The 19,553-nt window shown below is 38.2% G+C and overlaps 1 protein-coding gene across 4 annotated transcripts in view; it reads left to right on the forward strand.

Moving 5' to 3' along the window:
* Nucleotides 1–19,553, forward strand: part of AGPAT5 (1-acylglycerol-3-phosphate O-acyltransferase 5) — a 52,343-nt gene that overhangs the window by 13,236 nt on the left and 19,554 nt on the right. For 2 of the 4 annotated variants that reach the window (XM_013983990.3, NM_001143701.1), the window contains 3 exon segments: nucleotides 5,999–6,114; nucleotides 8,931–9,020; nucleotides 18,892–18,982. In XM_013983990.3, the coding sequence (XP_013839444.2) occupies nucleotides 5,999–6,114; nucleotides 8,931–9,020; nucleotides 18,892–18,982 (297 nt within the window). 4 annotated transcript variants of the gene reach the window in all.

The raw sequence follows: 19,553 nt of genomic DNA on the forward strand, positions 1-19,553 counted from the left end.
ACTGAGCGAGCCCAGGGATTGAACCTGCATCCTCATGGATCCTCGTCAGATTTGTTTCCCATGAGCCACAACAGGAACTCCATAGAGAAGTAATTTAAAGTAATGTTCTGATATATTTTAATGGATTGTTTTTGTTGTTAAAACATGAATTTTCGGTGATGATATTCTATGTGACCTTGTATTTTTGTGATTTTATTTTTTTTGAAAGTCAGTAATGTGAAAGCTATGAGTTGTCCTAAACTCACCTTTTCTCTCTGCTGGGTGTGTATAAGGTATAGTTCTTTCCCTTTTCCTCTTTCTTTGACTGTCTCTTTAAATGGTCTATGTATTCTTCCTTTGTAAGTTATGTTTTCTGGAATTGGAATTTGTGGATCATATTGTACAAGCATTTTATGGTTTTGATTGTTGAGCTGCAGAAAGGTCGTAATGATCTGTGAGTATTCATTTCCTAAACACAGTATTAATTTCTAATGTCTACAGGTTCTTTTACTTCGTCAAATGTTTTGGTTTAGTTATAGCATGCTGTTCTGTCAGAGGCATCACAGAAGACTTTGGTCTGCAATATAGGGCAGTATATACTTAAACTAGGTCAAGGTACTTTTAAAAATTGTTTGATATTGAAATAATTATAGATTCTCAGGGATGTGCAAAAATAGTACATAGAATCCCATGACCCCTTCAAGATTCTCCCAGCATCTTATATAACCTGGGGGGGGTAGGGGGAGGGGTTGGAGTGCTGCCCTCCCCACAGGGGATGCACCTGTCAGGCCTAGGCCCCCTGCAGCTGGCTAGAAAGGTGCACCTACCAAGACTGGGGGTGGAGAGTGGGGGGTGGTCAACCCCTTTCTGCCTGTAGCCCACAGCCAGCAGCCAAGTGTGATGAGCCAGCTCGAATGTGACAATGCATCAGGGTTAGCAAAAGTCAACCACATCTGTGATGGACATGGCAGTCCAGTCTCCAAGTCTGCCTGCCACTGCCCCGCCCCTGTAGTACAGATGAGTAAACTGAGACCGACAGAGGGGTAGGGCTGCTGGGTGGTATGACCTCCCACCCCAGGCACACCTAAGGTACTGTCAAAACTAAGACTTAACAGTGGTTATAAGGTACCTTTTAGTTCTCCAAAAGACATCCCACTTCATGTTTTTTCGAAGCTGTAACTGCTTTTGAAATACTTTTGCCCACCTCCTAAATTCCATTTGTATTACTTTAAAAAAATGTAGTACCCAGAAAGAAGTTCAAAGCTAAAAGCGAGCTGACCAATGATCACACCTGATTGGGAAACCGATAATGCCTGTGACCATCCTTTATCTTCCTCCCTCAGCTGTGTTTCTTCATGGTTACTTTTATGCCTGCCTATGCCTTAGGGAAGGTAAAGAAGTTGAAGTGCGTCTTTCTCAACTCAGTTTGTTAATGATTACTCTCAGTTTTCTAGGTCAAGAGTTGATGCTGCAGAGGGTGAATAGGAATTTGATGTATCTTTGTATTTGCCTAACTATATTGTTGTGACTGCTAGGACTGATTTAATTACATTTGACTTCAGCAAGACTTTAGTGAGGGTTTGCTTCTAACTCTGGCTTAGAAAGCAGTCTGACTTCTGCCTTTATTTTGACTGTTTCTTCAGTCTTACTGGACTTTTTACCACTAACACAAGCTTATTGTTCTTGTCTTGTTGATGGTGTTTTTTCTTCCAGGGTCCAGTATCCAGATAACAAGGATTTGTGGTTCTAGGGCAGGGAGTGGCTCATGATAGTCCAATTTCCTTTATGGTGAGCTCCTGGTTAATTTCATTTAGAATTTTCTTTCTGTTTAAAAGGATTCTCTGTCAAAATTTCTGTTCAGGTTCCCTGCCAACCTCTCTTTTTTCCAGGTTTCAATGGAAATAGTGTTCTTTTAACAGAGCTTTGGTACAAGCACAAACATGTAGAATAAGTACTCTGAACATTCCTGGAGGTGCTAATAAAGAAATCACAGCCACTGCTGTCATTTGTGTGCTTCCTATATGTTGGCCTTTATATGAATTACTTTATTTTTTTTATTTTATTTTTTTATTACTCAGATGAATTTATCACATCTGTAGTTGTATAATGATCATAACAATCTGATTTCACAAGGTTTCCATCCCACAGCCCAAGCACATCCCCCCACACCCCATATGCATTACTTTAGAGTGAAGTCTTCTAGGAAAACATTTTGAAAAAGACAGATTTTTAAAAATTCTGTGTTTGGGAGTTCCCGTCGTGGCTCAGTGGTTAACGAATCTGACTAGGAACCATGAGGTTGCGGGTTCGGTCCCTGCCCTTGCTCAGTGGGTTAACAATCCGGCGTTGCTGTGAGCTGTGGTGTAGGTTGCAGACGAGGCTCGGGTCTAGCGTTGCTGTGGCTCTGGTGTAGGCCAGTGGCTACAGCTCCGATTCGACCCCTAGCCTGGCAACCTCCATATGCCGCGGGAGCGGCCCAAAGAAATAGCAAAAAAGACAAAAAAAAAAAAAAAAAAATTCTGTGTTTGGAACTGCAAGGGTAAGTGGGAAGTTTGAGCCACATAGTCATCCTGCAGCTGACCTGAAAAGGTTTCCTTTCTCCTCACCCATCCCCCCCAATCACCTGACCAGTCTGTCTCTAGGATTTGAGACGACAACTTTTGAATGCCTTTTAAAAATCCATAATTTAGGAACATAACTAGACAGTGATTTTCACTTACCTTAGAACTGTAGACTCCAGTGAGAATATGGTAGAAGATATGTAGCCTTTTTCCAGAAAAAAAAATGGGCACATAAAAATTTGCCTGTAGTTTGAGGTTCCAGAGGCCCAAAAGCTTATCCAGGTTGTTGGCCTCTTATGTCTAGGTGCCTTTTTAAAAACCCTTTCGAGATTAAAGATCACAACTGAGTAATCTAGAAATGCCAGTAGCAGAGAGAATATTTCAAGGAGAATATTTCAGCTTAGACTCTCAGCCTCAATGTGGCCTGCCAGCATACAAGTCTTTTCTTGACCTGGCATTCCAAAGAACTGGCATTTTAATTAGTCCCTCTCCTCTGTTGTTTTCACTTGATGTGCCCTGCTGTCTCTACATTTTTGGTCTCTTGTTAACTTATTTCTGTCCAGAGGCAGCAAGGCTGTGTTGGCCATTATTCCTCTCAGCCTTCATTAACTATTTGCTTTGGACACTGTGTACTTTTTATTTATTTTATTTTTGTCCTTCTTTTAGGGCTGCACCTGTGGCATATGGAGGTTCCCAGGCTAGGGGTCCAATCGGAGGTGCAGCTGCCGGCCTACACCACAGCCACAGAAATGCCAGATCCGACCTGCGTCTGCGACCTACACCACAGCTCATGGCAACACCAGATCCTTGACCCACTGAGCGAGGCCAGGGATTGAACCCGCAACCTCATGGTTCCTAGTTGGATTCATTTCTACTGCGCCACAACGGGAACTCCTGTGTACTTTTTAATATCATGGAATTTTCCCTTTTCTTGGTTTATTTTTTTCTGGGCTAACGTGTGTGGTAAGCAGACTTCCATAAACAGGCCTAGGCTGTAGAGTCAGACCCTGGTTCATATGCTCTTCTGCAGTGAGCTCTGTAACTATAGGCCAATCACTTAGCTTCTCTGGGCTAAGGTATGAGTAATGTCTACTGATTAGGGTGTTTAAGCATTTTAGGTAGCCTAGGTCATAATCTCCTGGAGATCCTGGCTCCAAGGGGCATGTGGGAGTGGGAGTGGAGGTGGTAACAGCTAGTCACAGGGGAGGGCTGGATCCGAGTTAGGCAAGTGCATCACATGCAGCATCTTCAGTTGTACATACCCTGATGAAGTGGGGAGTGCTGCTTCATAATCACATAGGTGAGAAAGCCTTGCTTTTCTTGAGGCCTGTCTTCACAGCCCTTCCGTCTTCTCTTCTCAATTAATGGGAACAATGACACTGGATCACCGTGGAGGAATTCTAATACAACCATGTTTCTTGAAAACTTAATTTAAGTTGTTCATGCCCCAACACGAAATATGTATAATTACTATAAAGGTAACATGTTAGTGTCTCAGCCTTTATCTAGTGTCTCCCATCTGCAACCTAGCTGAAAATTTTAAAAAGTGGAAAAGATAATTGAGGAGCAAAAATTGATGGCACAAAGCTTGTCTTTTGACTGCTTAAGTTAGTTCTTCACATTGTTCCACTAAAATTTTCAAAAGTTTAAGGGCATAGCCCAGGACAGTTCATTACAAACATGACATATTTTGTAAATTTTACACTTTCTCTTGAAAGTTCTTAGAAGATGTACCCCAGGTACATGGTTAACACACATAATTAACCATGTGTGTTTTCATATAAAAATGCGTTTTCAAATTCTTCCAATTAAAAATGATTATCCGGGAAAAGATACCAAAATCTTGTTTTTAGCCTTGGACCCCAAATATGTTCCAGGATGTACTTTAGCCTGGGAACAAAATACTTAGTTCTCAGAATTTATTCTGAGTTGATTTACTTTTACATTATGTGTACTTAGAACAATTGTGCTTGATTTTTTGGTTTCCAAGACATGGTTAGAAAGAGCTGTTTATCAGAAAATCTTTGCATCTTTCTGTTTGAAGGGAGCCATGATAGAATTTATGTATATAATAATTGTAACTCTTAAATCATCAAGAAAGAGTTAATTTTTGAATGGTAAAACATTAAAAAGAGAGATTTATAGTAATTAATAAAATATTTTTCCAAAAGGATAATTTTTAGTGTTTAAGTTCGCTAAATCTTCTTTGGTATATTCTATCCAGTATGATGTCTTGCCTAAAGGGTTTCACACAGCTGAGAGTTATTCTGTAATCCTGTGGAAAACTGTCTCCTTTGGTTAAAACTTTACTGTAACTCCTTTATTTTCTTGGCTTTTATTTCCTAGGGTTTTGTTTGTTTGTTTTGTTTTTATAGCATTTTCCTCCTCAAATGTACTCCTTTTGTTTTCATTTTCCTTGCCCTGAATACACTTCTCATCCTAGGTCTCTACTCCTTTCACAGATTCTTACCAATTTTTTTTTCAAGTATTCCATCTTCCAGTTCATCTGTAGTTATTAGAAAGCTCTTGCTCCCATTTCGTGTTTATCATTTTCATTCATAGGAAGAAACAGGGTAGTTTGCAGCCACTGATTTTCAAGTCTGGCTCTCTGGTCTTCAAGACCCTTTACCATTTGCCTTCTGAATTTCATTTTATTTCCTCTTCATCTCCCTAAACCATCTCTTTTGTTTACCATCTTGAACACAGTTTGCTGATTCCTGTCTCTTTGCTTTGCCAAGGAAGGGCTGGTCGCTCTGTTTGAAGTTTGTTCTGCTTGAGAGATCAATTAACAGCCTATTCTATTTCTTCCTATAGGTTTTTTGTTCTTGTGTTCAACTCATTTGTGCCTTCTTAGTTTTGTTTTTGACCCTTTGGTAATAACATATCTACGTAATTAGAGTTATTAGAAGCCTGGCTCTATATCCTTGGGTATGTAAAGAACACGTGTGCCTGGCATAGTTGTAAGCTTGGAGAGATCTTTGTTTTTCATTCCATTATAACCTATTATTGTGTCCTGAAACTCACCATTAAAGATAAGCATCCTTGCCTTTGGTCGAATGTATGAGTTTATATAGAATATTTAGTTGATAGTTTCATTTAGCCATTTTTTGCTTATTATTTCTTCATGTTTTCTAGACTTGGAGAATTAGAGAAGCTTATTTTGTTCTTTGTTCATGCTGCTGGTTTACTTGGATGGTTTGTGACTTTTGCATTTTATCCCTAAAATAAGAGGCTTTTCAAGAAATGCAAAAACAAACAAAAAACAGCAAAAAACAAATTAAAAACCCACATAATTTATATTTTTCAAATACCTGGGGTTGATTTTAAAAAGTCTAATCCTAATATTTTCAATGCATATTCTGCATCCAGTCTTGTGAAGAAGCCTTTTCTGTTTCTGTGAAGGGAATGCCGAGTTCACATAGGGGTCACTTAGGCACTAATTGGTTCTGTCTTTGCAGTTGACTGGATTATTGCTGATATTCTGGCCATCAGGCAGAATGCTCTTGGACACGTGCGCTATGTGCTGAAAGATGGGCTAAAATGGCTTCCGTTGTATGGGTGTTATTTTTCTCAGGTAACTTTTTCCCATACTTCTTTCTTTATATATGCATATGAAAAATTTAGTTTTAAAATTTAACTTTATGTAAATTACTTTTTAAAATTTATATTTATGAGTTTAACAGCCAATTCTAAATTGAAGTAATTCTATTTAGCACTTTTAATGATGTGTATTTATATATGTGTCTGATTACCCAAATCATTAAATTAAGTAGCAAAAACACAAATGCTCAAAAATCAAATAGAAAAATTTAAAGGGGAGGTCCCATCATCGCTTAGCGGTTAATGAACCCGACTAGCATCCATGAGGACGCCGGTTCCATCCTTGGCGTCACTCAGTGGGTTAAAGATCATCATTGCTGTGAGCTGTGTCATAGACTGGTGGCTATAACTCCGATTGGACCCCTAGCCTGGGAACCTCCATATGCCACAGGTGCAGCCCTAAAAAAGACAAAAGAAAAATTTAAAGGTGTAGAATTTGATAGACAGTTACTTTAAAAACTAATAAAAGTAATTATAATCTGTAGGATATAAAAAACAGTGAGCTACATTTGTAAAATGCTTAGCATGAATGTCAGATATGTAATAAATAGTCAATATATGTTATTTTACAAAACATACTTTAAAATTACATAACCATCAGGTCATGAAACTATATAACAGGCTCTCTTAATATTCAGAAGGGAATTAGTAGCATTTTTTAAATGCCTTTTCTGGGTAAATTATCTGATACGTAATTGTCTAAATATTGAGAATGAAACTTGTATGGAAGACATGCTTATTAGAAAGACTTTAGTAGTCGTTGAAAGAGGAGGGGCTCAAGTTACTATAAGCTCTGAGCATAGGTGAATCAAAAAGTCATCTCCTGGACCAAAGTTGGCAGCACCAGTGGCCGTGCAGCCCTAATCCAGCAATCAGTATTCCTCTGGTTTTAGAAGTGCTAGGGCTTCCTGCCCACTTCCTCCTTCCTCTTTCCCCAAGTCTTTGAAAGGAGACTAAAATTCACTTTGTACTTTGATGAAAAGTATTTTAAACTACTTAGGTACAAACATAAGTGAATAAATTAATAAGTAGTGGACTTTATACCAGGAAGTAAATTTTTCTTTTAAAAGGACTTGTTTTTCAGAATTTATATGAAGCAGGAATTATGCTATTCAAAACGTTATTTACAATTAAAATATGAGTAAAGAGACATTCAAGTTTTGTATTTTTTATAATTATTCATAAAATATTAAATATTTTATATGCATGGAAAATATATATTAATATATAGATATCAGAAAACTAAACATTTGCACTCTGCTAGCTTGTGAACATTGTAAGGTGTGGTTTAACTTTAGAATTGATCATGGAGTTCTGCTTGCTCACTTTTGCAAGCAAAAGTAGGTGTCTTGGGAACCTTACCGTTGTGTTAAGTTTAAAAAAAAAAAAAAAAAAGTGCAATAAAGAGCTTTTGCTCACTAAAGCCCTGTGTGTATAACTAGAGATGGGTATGACAGCTGTGCCTGACCTGGCATTTAATCACTATTTATGACTGTGTATCTTTATATATTCTTGGGTGATATTTTAAGTAGGTCAGAATAGCTAGGTATTAATGTATGAATCAAAAATGTCACTTTTGTGTTCATTGAAAGAGGTGCTTTTCTCCTAGTGGTTATATTTTTACGTTTTTGCTTATATTTATTACTTCTTCCTTTATTGTTTTAAACACAAAAGTCACTATTATATACTTCGGTAACATTTAAAACAGAGTATTTTGGAATTAAATTAGTCCTTCCCATGAAATGATGAACGTACTGTTAAAGCTTAAATGATTTTAAAAGTGATTATCAAGCACATCTAATTGCTTGATAATTAAGGCAAGTTACAGGAGTCTTGAAATTCAGAAGTCACAGAGGAAAGAAATATGGTTTGTCTGAGGTGTTTGTTGTTTATTCCATGACCAGGATTCCCAGTGGGGTAGAGTTTTTTTTTTTATGTGGAAAGAAGAATATTTATGAATAGATTCTATAATGTTTTGGAATTCTAAAAGAATAGGAGGTCAAGGCACCTCTTGAATAAAAAGACAATTTATACCCCAGATTCCCGATGAGGAGCTCTGTGTCTCAATTTCCGTTTTTCTTTCATTTCCATTTTGCTAGGATCCTTTGTCTCTCTTCCTCTCCTTGACTGGTTTTTAAAAAAGATCCTAGAAGACAGCATTTATTAAAATTTTAAGGTCATTTTTTAGTTGTTCCATAATAAGTCAGTGAGGGAGTTCCTGTTGTGGTGCAGTGGTTAACGAATCCTACTAGGAACCATGAGGTTGTGGGTTCGATCCCTGGCCTTTCTCAGTGGATTAAGGATCCAGCGTTGCTGTGAGCTGTGGTGTGGGTTGCAGACGCGGTTCAGATCCCACATTGCTATGGATCTGGCATAGGCCGGTGGCTACAGCTCTGATTAGATCCCTAGCCTGAGAACCACCATATGCCTTGGGAGCAGCCCAAGCAATGGCAAAAAGACAAAAAAAAAAAAAAAAAAAAAAAAAAGTCAGTGAGAAAATTGAAAGCTAAGATCCATTTGATTGAGTTTTTGATTTAAAAAAAAAGTATTTTTAAGAAAGAAAGCATTTTTACCAACAAAACTAAAGGTCTATATATTTTTCTTAAAATGTGGCACACGGTTTTATTTGAATTTTATTGAAGCAGGAGAATTTTCAGCTGATGTTCTTTAGATGCTAATATTTGAATCTATTAAAAATTTACTCTTTGGGAGTAAAGTCACCCTTTTGATGACCAGCCATGGCTCTGTTACTGATAAATACTTTTTCCTCTTGTTTCTTTTACATGGCAGCATGGAGGGATCTATGTGAAGAGAAGTGCCAAATTCAATGAAAAGGAAATGAGGAAAAAGCTGCAGAGCTACGTGAATGCAGGGACTCCAGTAAGATTATGCTCCTTTTTATTTTATTTTTTTTCCCTAGCCATTCTCATATTGTAATTTAAGAATTAACTTAGAAAGTAAGAACTGTTTTGTGAAGATATTATTATCCCATGTGTCATAAATAATTCAGAGTTTTGTTGAGGCCATGAGAACCTTCTAAATATAGGGAAGCAATTCTTTTTGGCTGTCAGAGAGGTTGCTGCAGATGATTTGATCCTCTGCTGGTGGTTGTCAATATTGATCTTAAAGAGGAGTAATGGAAACACTTGGTGTCTTTAGTCTATAAATAACAAACAGAAGTGTGCTTGAAACCTTACACTTCAGCCACTTAGAGTTCCTCTGAGCACCTCTTTAGTATCAGATGGGGTTTTAGAAGGAACAACTGTTTTCTGTCAGTATAAATTTGGATTTCTTGTACATATTGAGCTATTGGAAAAGTCATAAGAAGTAATTATAGACAAAGTGGAATATATTTATCTATCGAGTCAACTTACATATAGCTTAATAGTCCTCACAGGCATATATGATTAATGATTAAATCAGCTCCTGTCATTCACTCTTAGTGTAATATGAAAGACTGCAGAATTTTTTTTCCAAAAAATATATCTGGGAGTTCCTGTCATGGCTCAGTGGTTAACAAACCTGACAGTATCCATGAGGACGTGGGTTTGACCCCTAGCCTCACTCAGTGGGTTGAGGATCCGGTGTTGCCTTGAGCTGTGGTGTTGGTTACAGACTCAGCTCGGATCCCATGTTGCTGTGCCTGTGGTATAGGCCAGTAGCTGTAGCTCCAATTCAACCCCTAGCCTGGGAACTTCCATATGTTGCAGCCCTAAAAACAAACAAACAAATAAACCTGAATTATTAATTACTAAAATACACCTTTTTTTTTTTTTTTTTTTTTGTCTTTTGTCCTTTTAGGGCCATACCTGCGGCATATTGATGTTCCCAAGCTAGGGATCTAATTGGAGCTGTAGCCACCAGCCTGCTCCAGAGCCACAGCAATGCCAGATCCGAGCTGAGTCTGCGACCTACACCACAGCTTATGGCAACACTGGATCCCTAACCCATTGAGCGAGGCCAGGGATGGAACCCACAACCTCATCGTTCCTAGTCGGATTTGTTTCTGCTGCGCCATGACGGGAACTCCAAGATATACGTCTTCTCAGTAACTATTGCTGATATAATATTTTCATAAGTTAACTTAATCAGTTGTGGGTACGAATGAACATGTATGATAAAAATATTTCCTCTATAGAGGTCATTTAGTTAGCATTGGAGATGCACAATTTATAGCACAAATATGAAATCTTGTGCTTTGTTTTTTACCAAATTTAACTCAAATTCCTTCCCAAATGGAAGGCAACCTAGTGGATATTTGAGTATTGACTTTGAAATCAGATTTAGGTTTTAAATCCTAGATCTGCCTTGTAAACTTTGTTACTTCTCTAAGCTTTAGTTTCCTTATATATTAAATCTGCTAATAATTACTTAATTTGGTAGGTAGGATTAAGTAACATGTTTGAAATTTATACTTACTGTAACAGATTACCACAACCTTACTGGCTTAAAATAACGTAAATTTGGGATATAACAGCAAAGCACAGGTAACAAAAGCAAAGATAAACAAATGGGACATCATCAAACTTAAAATTTTCTGTACTGCAAAGGAAATAATCAATAGCATGTAAGAGCAGCCTCCAGAATGAGAGAGAGTATTCGCAAACCACATGTCCTATCCAATAAAGTGTTAATTTCCAAAATATATGAGTAACTCATGCAACTCACTAGCAAAAAACCAAATAACTCAATTAAAAATGGGCAAGGGATTTGAAAAGACAATTCTCCAAAGAAGACATACAGATGGCCAGTAGGTAGGTGAGAGGTGCTCAGCATCATTAATTGTCAGGGGAATGCCAGTCACAGCCACAGGGAGCTAGCACCCCACATCTGTTAGAACAGCTGTTATCAAAAAGTCAGAAGAGAGAAGTGTTTGTGAGGATATAGGGAAGTTAACCCTTATTGGTGGGAATATAAATTGGTACAATTATTATGGAAGACAGAATGGAGTTGCCTCAAATACCATATGAACCAGCAGTTCCACTCCTGGGTATATTTCCCCAAAAATAAACTTACTGTCTTGAAGGGATATCTGCATTCCCATGTTCATTCATAGTAGCCAAGGTATGGAAACAACTGAAGTGTTCTTTGACAGATGAGTGGATAAATGTATGTACACACACACACACACACACAGACACACAATGGAATTTTTTTCAGCCTTAAAGAAGGAACTCCTATCATTTGACATACGTGGCTGAACCTTCAGGGCACTGTACTAAGTGAAATAAGCTTGACACAGAAGGAAATAGTGCACAGTGTCACTTATATGTGGCAACTATAAAAGTTGAGCTCATAGAACCAGAGTGTAGAATGGTGATCTCCAGGGCTGGGAGTTGGGGGAAATGGGGAGGTATTGGTCAAAGGGTACAAAACTTCAGTTTTAAGATGAATAAATATAATAAGTATGGTGACTATACTTAGTATACTATAGACTTGAAATTTGCTGAAAGAGTATGTTTCAAGTTTCCGTACCATAATAAAAACATGGTAACTATGTGAGGTTATGGCCATATAAATTAATTTGATTGTAATAATCATTTCAGTTTATATGTTTATTAAAACATCATGTTATATACCTTACATATACATATTTTATACGTCAATCATACCTCAATAAAGCTGGAAAACATAGTAACACTAAATTATTATCTAAATCCTTTTGGAGGCCAGCAATGAAAACTAGGTGTCACTGGATAAAATCCACATGTCAGTCACTAAGGTCCTTTCTGGAGATTCTAAGAGAATCCATTTTCTTGCCTTTTCCACCTTCTGGAGATTGTCTGCCCTCCTTAGCTGATGCCTTCTTTCCATCTTCAAAGCCAGCAATGGGAGTTCCTGTCATGGCACAGCGGAAATGAATCCAACTAGAAACCATGAGGTTGTAGGTTCAATCCTTGGCCTCACTCAGTGGATTAAGGATCTGGCGTTGGTGTGAGTTGTGGTGTAGGTCGCAGACATGGCTTGGATCTGGTGTTGCTGTGGCTCTGGTATGGGCTGGTGGCCACAGCTGCAATTGGACTCCTAGCCTGGGGTCTTCCATATGCCGCAGGTGCAGCCCTAAAAAGCCCCCCTCAAAAAAAGGCCAGCAATGGTTGGTCTTTTTTTTTTTCTGGCTGCCATCTCTTTGGTTTTGACTCTTCTACTTCCGTTCCTGATTAAGAACAGTGTGGTTACACTGGTGCCACACGACATTCTAAGATAATCTCATCACCCTGAGGCCCAGTGGCCAGCAGTCTTAAGCCCCCCTTGCCATAACCAAACCTACTCACAGGTTAAGATCTGGACCTCTGCGGGAGGGACCACCATTCTTCCTGCCACACTCTGTGCATTTTCAGAGCACTTTCATAATTAAATCATACACTCTTTGAGGAAAGAAATGGTTACTTTGTATCCTCCACATTTTTGCATTCTTTCCTCTATAAATGTATAATGGAACTTTTAATGAGTGGAATGTTTCTGATTATAATTGTAGAAAAAATTTTAAAGAAGTTGTGCTTTGCTAAATTAGATTATTTTGGGGAGTTGAAGGAAGAGACGAACTATCTTGTTTATATTCTGGCATCTCATTATGAAATAGCTTGTTATTTAAAGAGAAAGCAGTAATTAAAAGATGTCTAGCTAATCAAAATTTATTACATTCTGAGATATTATTTCTATATAAATGTTCCTTCCATGGAACTGGTTAGTAAACTAGGTAAATTTTTTAAAAACCAGCGGGAAAGGAAACTTAATAAGATTTAAGAGCCTGCCTCATAGTCCTTGCTATTTTCACATACTTCCTTTAATCCTCACAGCAACCCTGAGTCTTCATTTGGGAATGAGAAACCAAGACCCAGTTAAAAAGTAAATTAACTTTTCCAGTGCATGGAGAAAAGTCTATTTTTAATAGAAAATCATCAGTTCAATAGTTGGTTGCAATTTGAATATATTTAAAACTCTTAAACAGCTCTTTTCTTTTTGAATAGACTGTTAATGTAAACTAGCCTGCTAATTTGCCATTAGCGGGTGAAGTACATGTGTTTAAAAAATGGTATATCACATCTTGAATATAGATTTTCTTACGTGGAAGATTGTCACTAAAGAAAACAGAATCTCTGGTTTCTTCCAAGTGAAAACTTAGCAGAATAAAAGATTTATATGAACAGTCACAGAAATCTTGTTCATAATTGGATTTGTTTGTGACAGCTTGTCCGTTTTTTCTTGTCATTTTTATTGCTGCCCTGCCCTTGAGCAGGTATTCCACTTATGTTTTCCATTATGGAGAAGCAGGCCCAGAAATGTCTGATGCCCTGTGGGAATTCTTCTCTTTCCTCTACACTCCATTTGTGGTCTTTCCCTTCCTCTCTTGCCACCTTCTCTATTTCCCGTGGAACTACAGAAGGTATCAGCCTTTTTGTCAGCAGTTTGAGAACAACAGCAAGGAAGTTGAGAAGCCCCCATGGTGTAGGTTCTCGTGGTGTGGATTCTCGCTCCAGAAGGGCCTAGAACTGCTTGGTTCTCGTGGCCTAAGGAGGCAGCTGCTCTTAAGACACATCATCTCCAATTTCTAAAGCAGGTCTCTTTTAACTGGAAGAGCACAGTGCAACATTGTTGGGCACCATGCGCTGTAGTAAGTAGATTATATGAATTATCACCTTTCATCGTTATCAGCTTTCATCGTTAGCTCAGTGAGGCATTAGTACCAGGTTATTTTGTTTTACAGATGAGGGAGCTTAAGGGGCAGAGAGTTCAGGAAGGTTATCCTGGGACTTGAGGGCCTCCAGGGGAGAGTCTGGTATGCTGTTCCTCTCGTTATAGTCCTTGTAAATATGCTCTCCTGGAGAAGACCACCTCCTTTGTGCAGTAATGGCCATAAAATAACTTCATTTAGTGTTTGCCAATGACTTTAATAATTTAATAATCATTCATTATATGATTGCCAAATTGTATTTTACTTTTTTTTTTTTTTTTTTTTTTCCTTTTTAGGGCCACAACACCTACAGCATATGGAGGTTCCCGGGATAGGAGTCAAACTGCAGCTGCAGCTGCTGGTGTACACCATAGCCACAACCACAACAACATGGGATCCAATCCTCATCTGCTACTACACCACAGCTCATGGCAACACCAATCTTTTAACCCACTGAGCGAGGCCAGGGATCGGACCCACATCCTCAGTTGGGTTCGTAATGCGCTAAGCCACAAGAAGAACTCCCTATATTTTACTTTTTCAATGTAACTTCTATTCTGTGTAGTAATTAGTTTCTTTTAAAATTTGAAACCTATACATTGACTTGTAGGGGATAGCTTTGGGTTATTTATTCATTGAGTTATAATCTCATGCTATATAATTCACTATCCTAAAGCATATACTTCTGTGGTTTTCCATATATTTGCCAAGTTGTGCAGCCATTATCATTATCTAATTCCAGAACATATCTATTACCCCAAAAGGGAAGTCTGTACCCTTCCCTGTTCACATCCTGTGCCTAGAAAATCTGTAAATCTGTAAAATTTCTTGTTTTATCTTGCTAATTTTTTTTATGCGCTGGCTTCTTAGTCCTGCAGCGCCCCAAGCACTTACCCACTGGAGAGCCTTGCACACAGTGATCTTCTGTCTGGGGACTCCTGCTCTCTGTTTCATTGAAGTATCTTAGTGAGTGTGATTGCCGTGCAGTGAACTGCAGGTGGTTACTGTGTGGAATTTGATGTGTTGCAGTATACCCATGAAACCAAGGCCACAGTCGAGGGACTGAACATACCCATAACCTCCAGAAGTTTTCCTTGTGCCTCTTCTGTCCCAAGGCTACCACTGCTTTGCTCTCTATCACTGTGGGTCAGTTCGTGTTCTCTAGAATTTTATAGAAACGTAATTGTACAGTTTGTATTCTTTTGGGGGGAATGAGTTTGACTTCTTCGACTTAACACAGTTATTTTGAGATTCCTCCAAATTATTGTGTTTATCAATACTTCATTTCTTCTTACTGCTGAGTAGAATGTCACTGTGTGGATTTACCACAACCTGTTCCAGTTGAGGGCTATTAAAAATAGAACTCCTAAGAATATTCCTGTGCAAATCATTGCATATATGACTTGCCTTTTCATATTCATAACAGTGTCTTGAAGAACAAAAGTTTTTAATTTTGCTTAAGTCCAATTTATTGATTTTTTTTTTCCTCTCATAATTTCTGCTGTGTTTTATTTTAGAAGTCTTTACCAAACTAAAAGGTTACTAAGATCTTCTCCTATGTTTTCTTCTGGAAGTTTTTTTTGTTTTTGTTTTGTCTTTTTGTCTTTTCCAGGTCCACATCTGTGGCATATGGAGGTTCCCAGGCTAGGACTCCAATCAGAGCTGCAGCTGCCAGCCTATGCTAGAGCCACAGCAATTTGGGATCTGAGCCACGTCTGTGACCTACACCACAGCTCACGGCAATGCCAGGTCCTTAACCCACTGAGCAAGGCCAGAGATCGAACCTGCAACCTCATGGTTCCTAGTGCCATGATGGGAATTCCTGGAAGTTTTATAGTTTTAGTTCTACATTTAGGTCTGTGATCCGTTTTGAATAGTGTAAGGCCAAGGCTCATATTTATTTTGTTTTGTTTTGCTTTCTTTAGGCCAGCACGTGTGGCATATGGAAGTTCTCTGGCCAGGGGTCGAATCACACTTGCAGCTGTCAACAATGCCAGATCCGAGCCTTGTCTTCGACCTACACCACGGATCACGACAATCCAGATCCTTAACCCAGTGAGCGAGGCCAGGGGTCGAACCCACATCCTCAAGGATACTAGTTGGATTCCTTTCTGCTGAGCCATACTGAGAATTTTGAGCTTTGTAGTAAGTTTTGAAATCAGGAATGACTTAAGTCTTGCAAGCTTGTTCTTTTGTTTTGTTTTGTTTCTGGCTGCACCTGTGGCATGTGGAAGTTCCCAGGCCAGGGATCAAACCTGTGCTATAGCAGCAACCTGGGCTGCTGCAGCAACAACACCAGATACTCAACCTATTGCACCTCAAGGGAAATTCCTACATTTTTTGATTACTCTGGAAAGATAACCAAACACAGTCTACTAACTTCTAAATTAGGCAAAGATAGTAGGTTCTAAAAATTATATACATGGATGGATAAAAAGCTTATGTATTTGCTTGGAGGCTGAAAATGCAAAATTGCAGAGCCACCATTACATCAACTTTTCAGATGGAACTTTGGACGAGATTGATCATATGTTTGTCTACTAAAAAGATTCAGATTCGCACATGGTTCATTTCGTAGGGATTCTGCACTCATTGATCATTCAGGTAAAGGGATTCTTCTGTACTAGATGTCTAGGTGGATGGTATTACCTGGGATCTGGTAAGGATGGATAAAATGAACACACTCTTCTCCTATTAGCTTCTTCTGTCTTCTTATTTTCTGTATTCTGCTTATATTTGAAAAAATTTGATACGAATGTCTTATTTTTATCTTTTTTTCCATGAAAGTAACTATATTCTTCAAACAAGGGTGGCATTGTTTTATATTTCTGCAATTCAGTTCTCCTTAATATATGCCTTAATACAAGGCAGCTGGATTTTTATCTTCTGCATTCAAAGTTGGCTATGTTACTTATAATTTTTTGTAATTTTATGATGATTTTCTGGAAAATACTGGTGAGTCAGTTGTATAAATCTGCCAAATTTTGGCCTAGATCATTATACATTATCTAAAGTCATACTCATGCTAATATTCTCACTTATTTAAACAAAAACAACACCAAGGATAGTACTGATAGCCTCTTGCTAGTAGATAGATGTTTCCCCAGAATTCTATATTTTCACTTCCAAGTTTGAATTTTATCATTGACAACAACTGTTGTCAGTTGTTTTCCTTGAAAGTCTCACTTCCTTCATATTTGAAAAAATGTCTGCCAAATAGCCAAATGTGACAATCAAAATTTGACAATGTTTCAAGTAAAATTAGTGTTGCAAGAAAATAGGAGCTAAATCAGCTTGCAACTCAACTGTCTTGAGTGTTTTTTCCTGAGACAACCATTATACTTTAGCATGTAAAATACCACACACAAACTTTCCATTTCATCACGCATATGTGTATTATGTACTCAGGGCCCAGAGTTAATCAAATAATCTGTTTTCACAAGGCCATTCTTAAGTGAAACTCTCACCCCCTATACTGCAAATGGATGGCAGAAAATGACTGCTGGTTTGGTGCCATTGTCTTTCTTTCTATCAAGTCCTGGCAGTTTTACCCACCTTTGCGTTTCACCATTAGTGAATTATTTTTATCTTTTGGTTGTCAGTTGAACATGTTGGTGTCACAGTTTCCTCGTGGTGCAGTGGGCTAAGGATCCAGTGCTGTCACTGCAGTGGTTCGTGTTGCTGCTGTGGCACGGGTTTGATCCCTAGCCTGGGAACTTCCACATACCAAAAAAGAAAACAACAGCAACAGAAAGAAAACATGTTGGTGTCATTTTTTTTTTAAACTCAGTTCTGAAGTTAGGAGTTTTTCCACTGTAGAGTAAGAATACCGTATGAATCTTTTGAAATAGGAACACTTGTTACCTTTTACATTGTGGAAATTTGTGAATTTATATATGGTTTTCCTCAAATGAGATACTTTTAGTATTGATATTAGGGACCCTGATGTCTAAACTTTAAACCTTTTAAAAGTCATTTGGCCTGGGAGTTCCTGTCGTGGCACGGCAGAAACAAATCCCAGTAGGAACCGTGAGGTGACAGGTTCGATCCCTGGCCTCGCTGAGTGGGTTAATGATCTGGTGTTGCCATGAGCTGTGGTATACGTTGCATACTCAGCTCAGTTCTGGCATAGGCCAGCAGCTGTAGCTCCAATCAATTAGACACCTAGCCTGGGAACCTCCATATGCTGTGGGTGTGGCCCTAAAAAGCCAAAAAAAAAAAAAAGGTAATTTTGCAGAACCTTAGGGGGGAAAAAACTCTTTCATTAATGAATTGAGGCTTTGCGTCAGTCAGTTTTTTTTAAGCTACTTTTATTTTTATGATTTTTATTTTTTCCATTACAGTTGATTTACAGTGTTCTGTCAATTTCTACTATAGAGCAAAGTGACCCAGTCATATGTACATATTTATTATTTTTCTCACATTATCCTCCATTATGTTCCATTACAAGCAACTAGATATGGTTCTCTCTGCTGGCCACCTTTTAAAATTAGTGAATGTGGAGTTCCCGTCATGGCGCAGTGGTTAACGAATCTGACTAGGAACCATGAGGTTGCGGGTTCGGTCCCTGCCCTTTCTCAGTGGGTTAACGATCCGGCGTTGCCGTGAGCTGTGGTGCAGGTTGCAGACGCGGCTCGGGTCTGGGGGTCTGGCGTTGCTGTGGCTCTGGCGTAGGCCAGTGGCTACAGCTCCGATTTGACCCCTAGCCTGGGAACCTCCATATGCCGTGAGAGCGACCCAAAGAAATAGCAAAAAAAAAAAAAAACTAAATAAATAAATAAATAAATAAAATAAAATTAGTGAATGTTAGCATGTAATTAGAAATATTGTTAGATTCTTAATGCCTCACCTACCAGTGAAGGTAGGACTCCTTTTTAAATATAGTCTGTGTTATGTTCAGACTTAATTGAATTTGTGCATCTTGGTTGTTTTGCTTGAAATGAAGGTCATAGATAATTGAATATACATTTTTTTCCCACCATAGAAAATACTCTCAGCATTAATAGGATTAGCGCTGGTAAGTTAATAGCAACAGCAGAAACACACAAAACAAACCAAATTTTCTTTATGGCTTCACAGATGTATCTTGTGATTTTTCCAGAGGGAACAAGGTATAATCCAGAACTAACAAAAGTCCTTTCAGCTAGTCAAGCATTTGCTGCTCAAAAAGGTAAGCAAAAAATGAACTATATTTGAAAAAATAATTTTTAAAATAACAACCTTATAAATTTTTGTTCCTAGAGAAGATTTTTATGTCTTACAAGAGTTGAATGCATGTTTTTATTCCTTGAATTAATGTATTATCTCTCAGGAAATGAAGTTTCTTCTCATTAATTCATATGTATGTTATTTCAGATATCTGAGGTGTTAAATTCAAGTGCTTGCTACAATCCATGTTCTAGTACCATGGATTTAGGTAAAATCTATCTAGGTGTGTGATTATGTATGTGGAACCTTTTTCTGCATGTAAGTTCTGTGTGATGGGCAGAGTTTCTGTTCTGTAGGTTGACAGACCAAGATTGGAATCCAAATTCTGACCTTTTTTTCAGCCATAAGGTTACTGAGCATCAGTCTTCTCATCTCTTAAAAAAAACATAGTCACCCCCCCCCCCCAAATCTATGGATTCTGCCATGGATTTAGTCAACCACTGACGGAAAGTTTGTTTTTTTTTTTAATTTTGAGATGTGTCAAAAAGCAAAACTTGAAGTTACTGTGCTGGCAACTATTTTCATAGCGTTTA

The sequence above is a fragment of the Sus scrofa genome, chromosome 15 (assembly GCF_054392235.1).
Source record: "Sus scrofa isolate SSC_HxYL_T2T_F1_AM1 chromosome 15, Sscrofa_HxYL_maternal_Yorkshire_Landrace_v2.0, whole genome shotgun sequence".
In the NCBI taxonomy this organism is placed as follows: Eukaryota; Metazoa; Chordata; class Mammalia; order Artiodactyla; family Suidae; genus Sus; species Sus scrofa.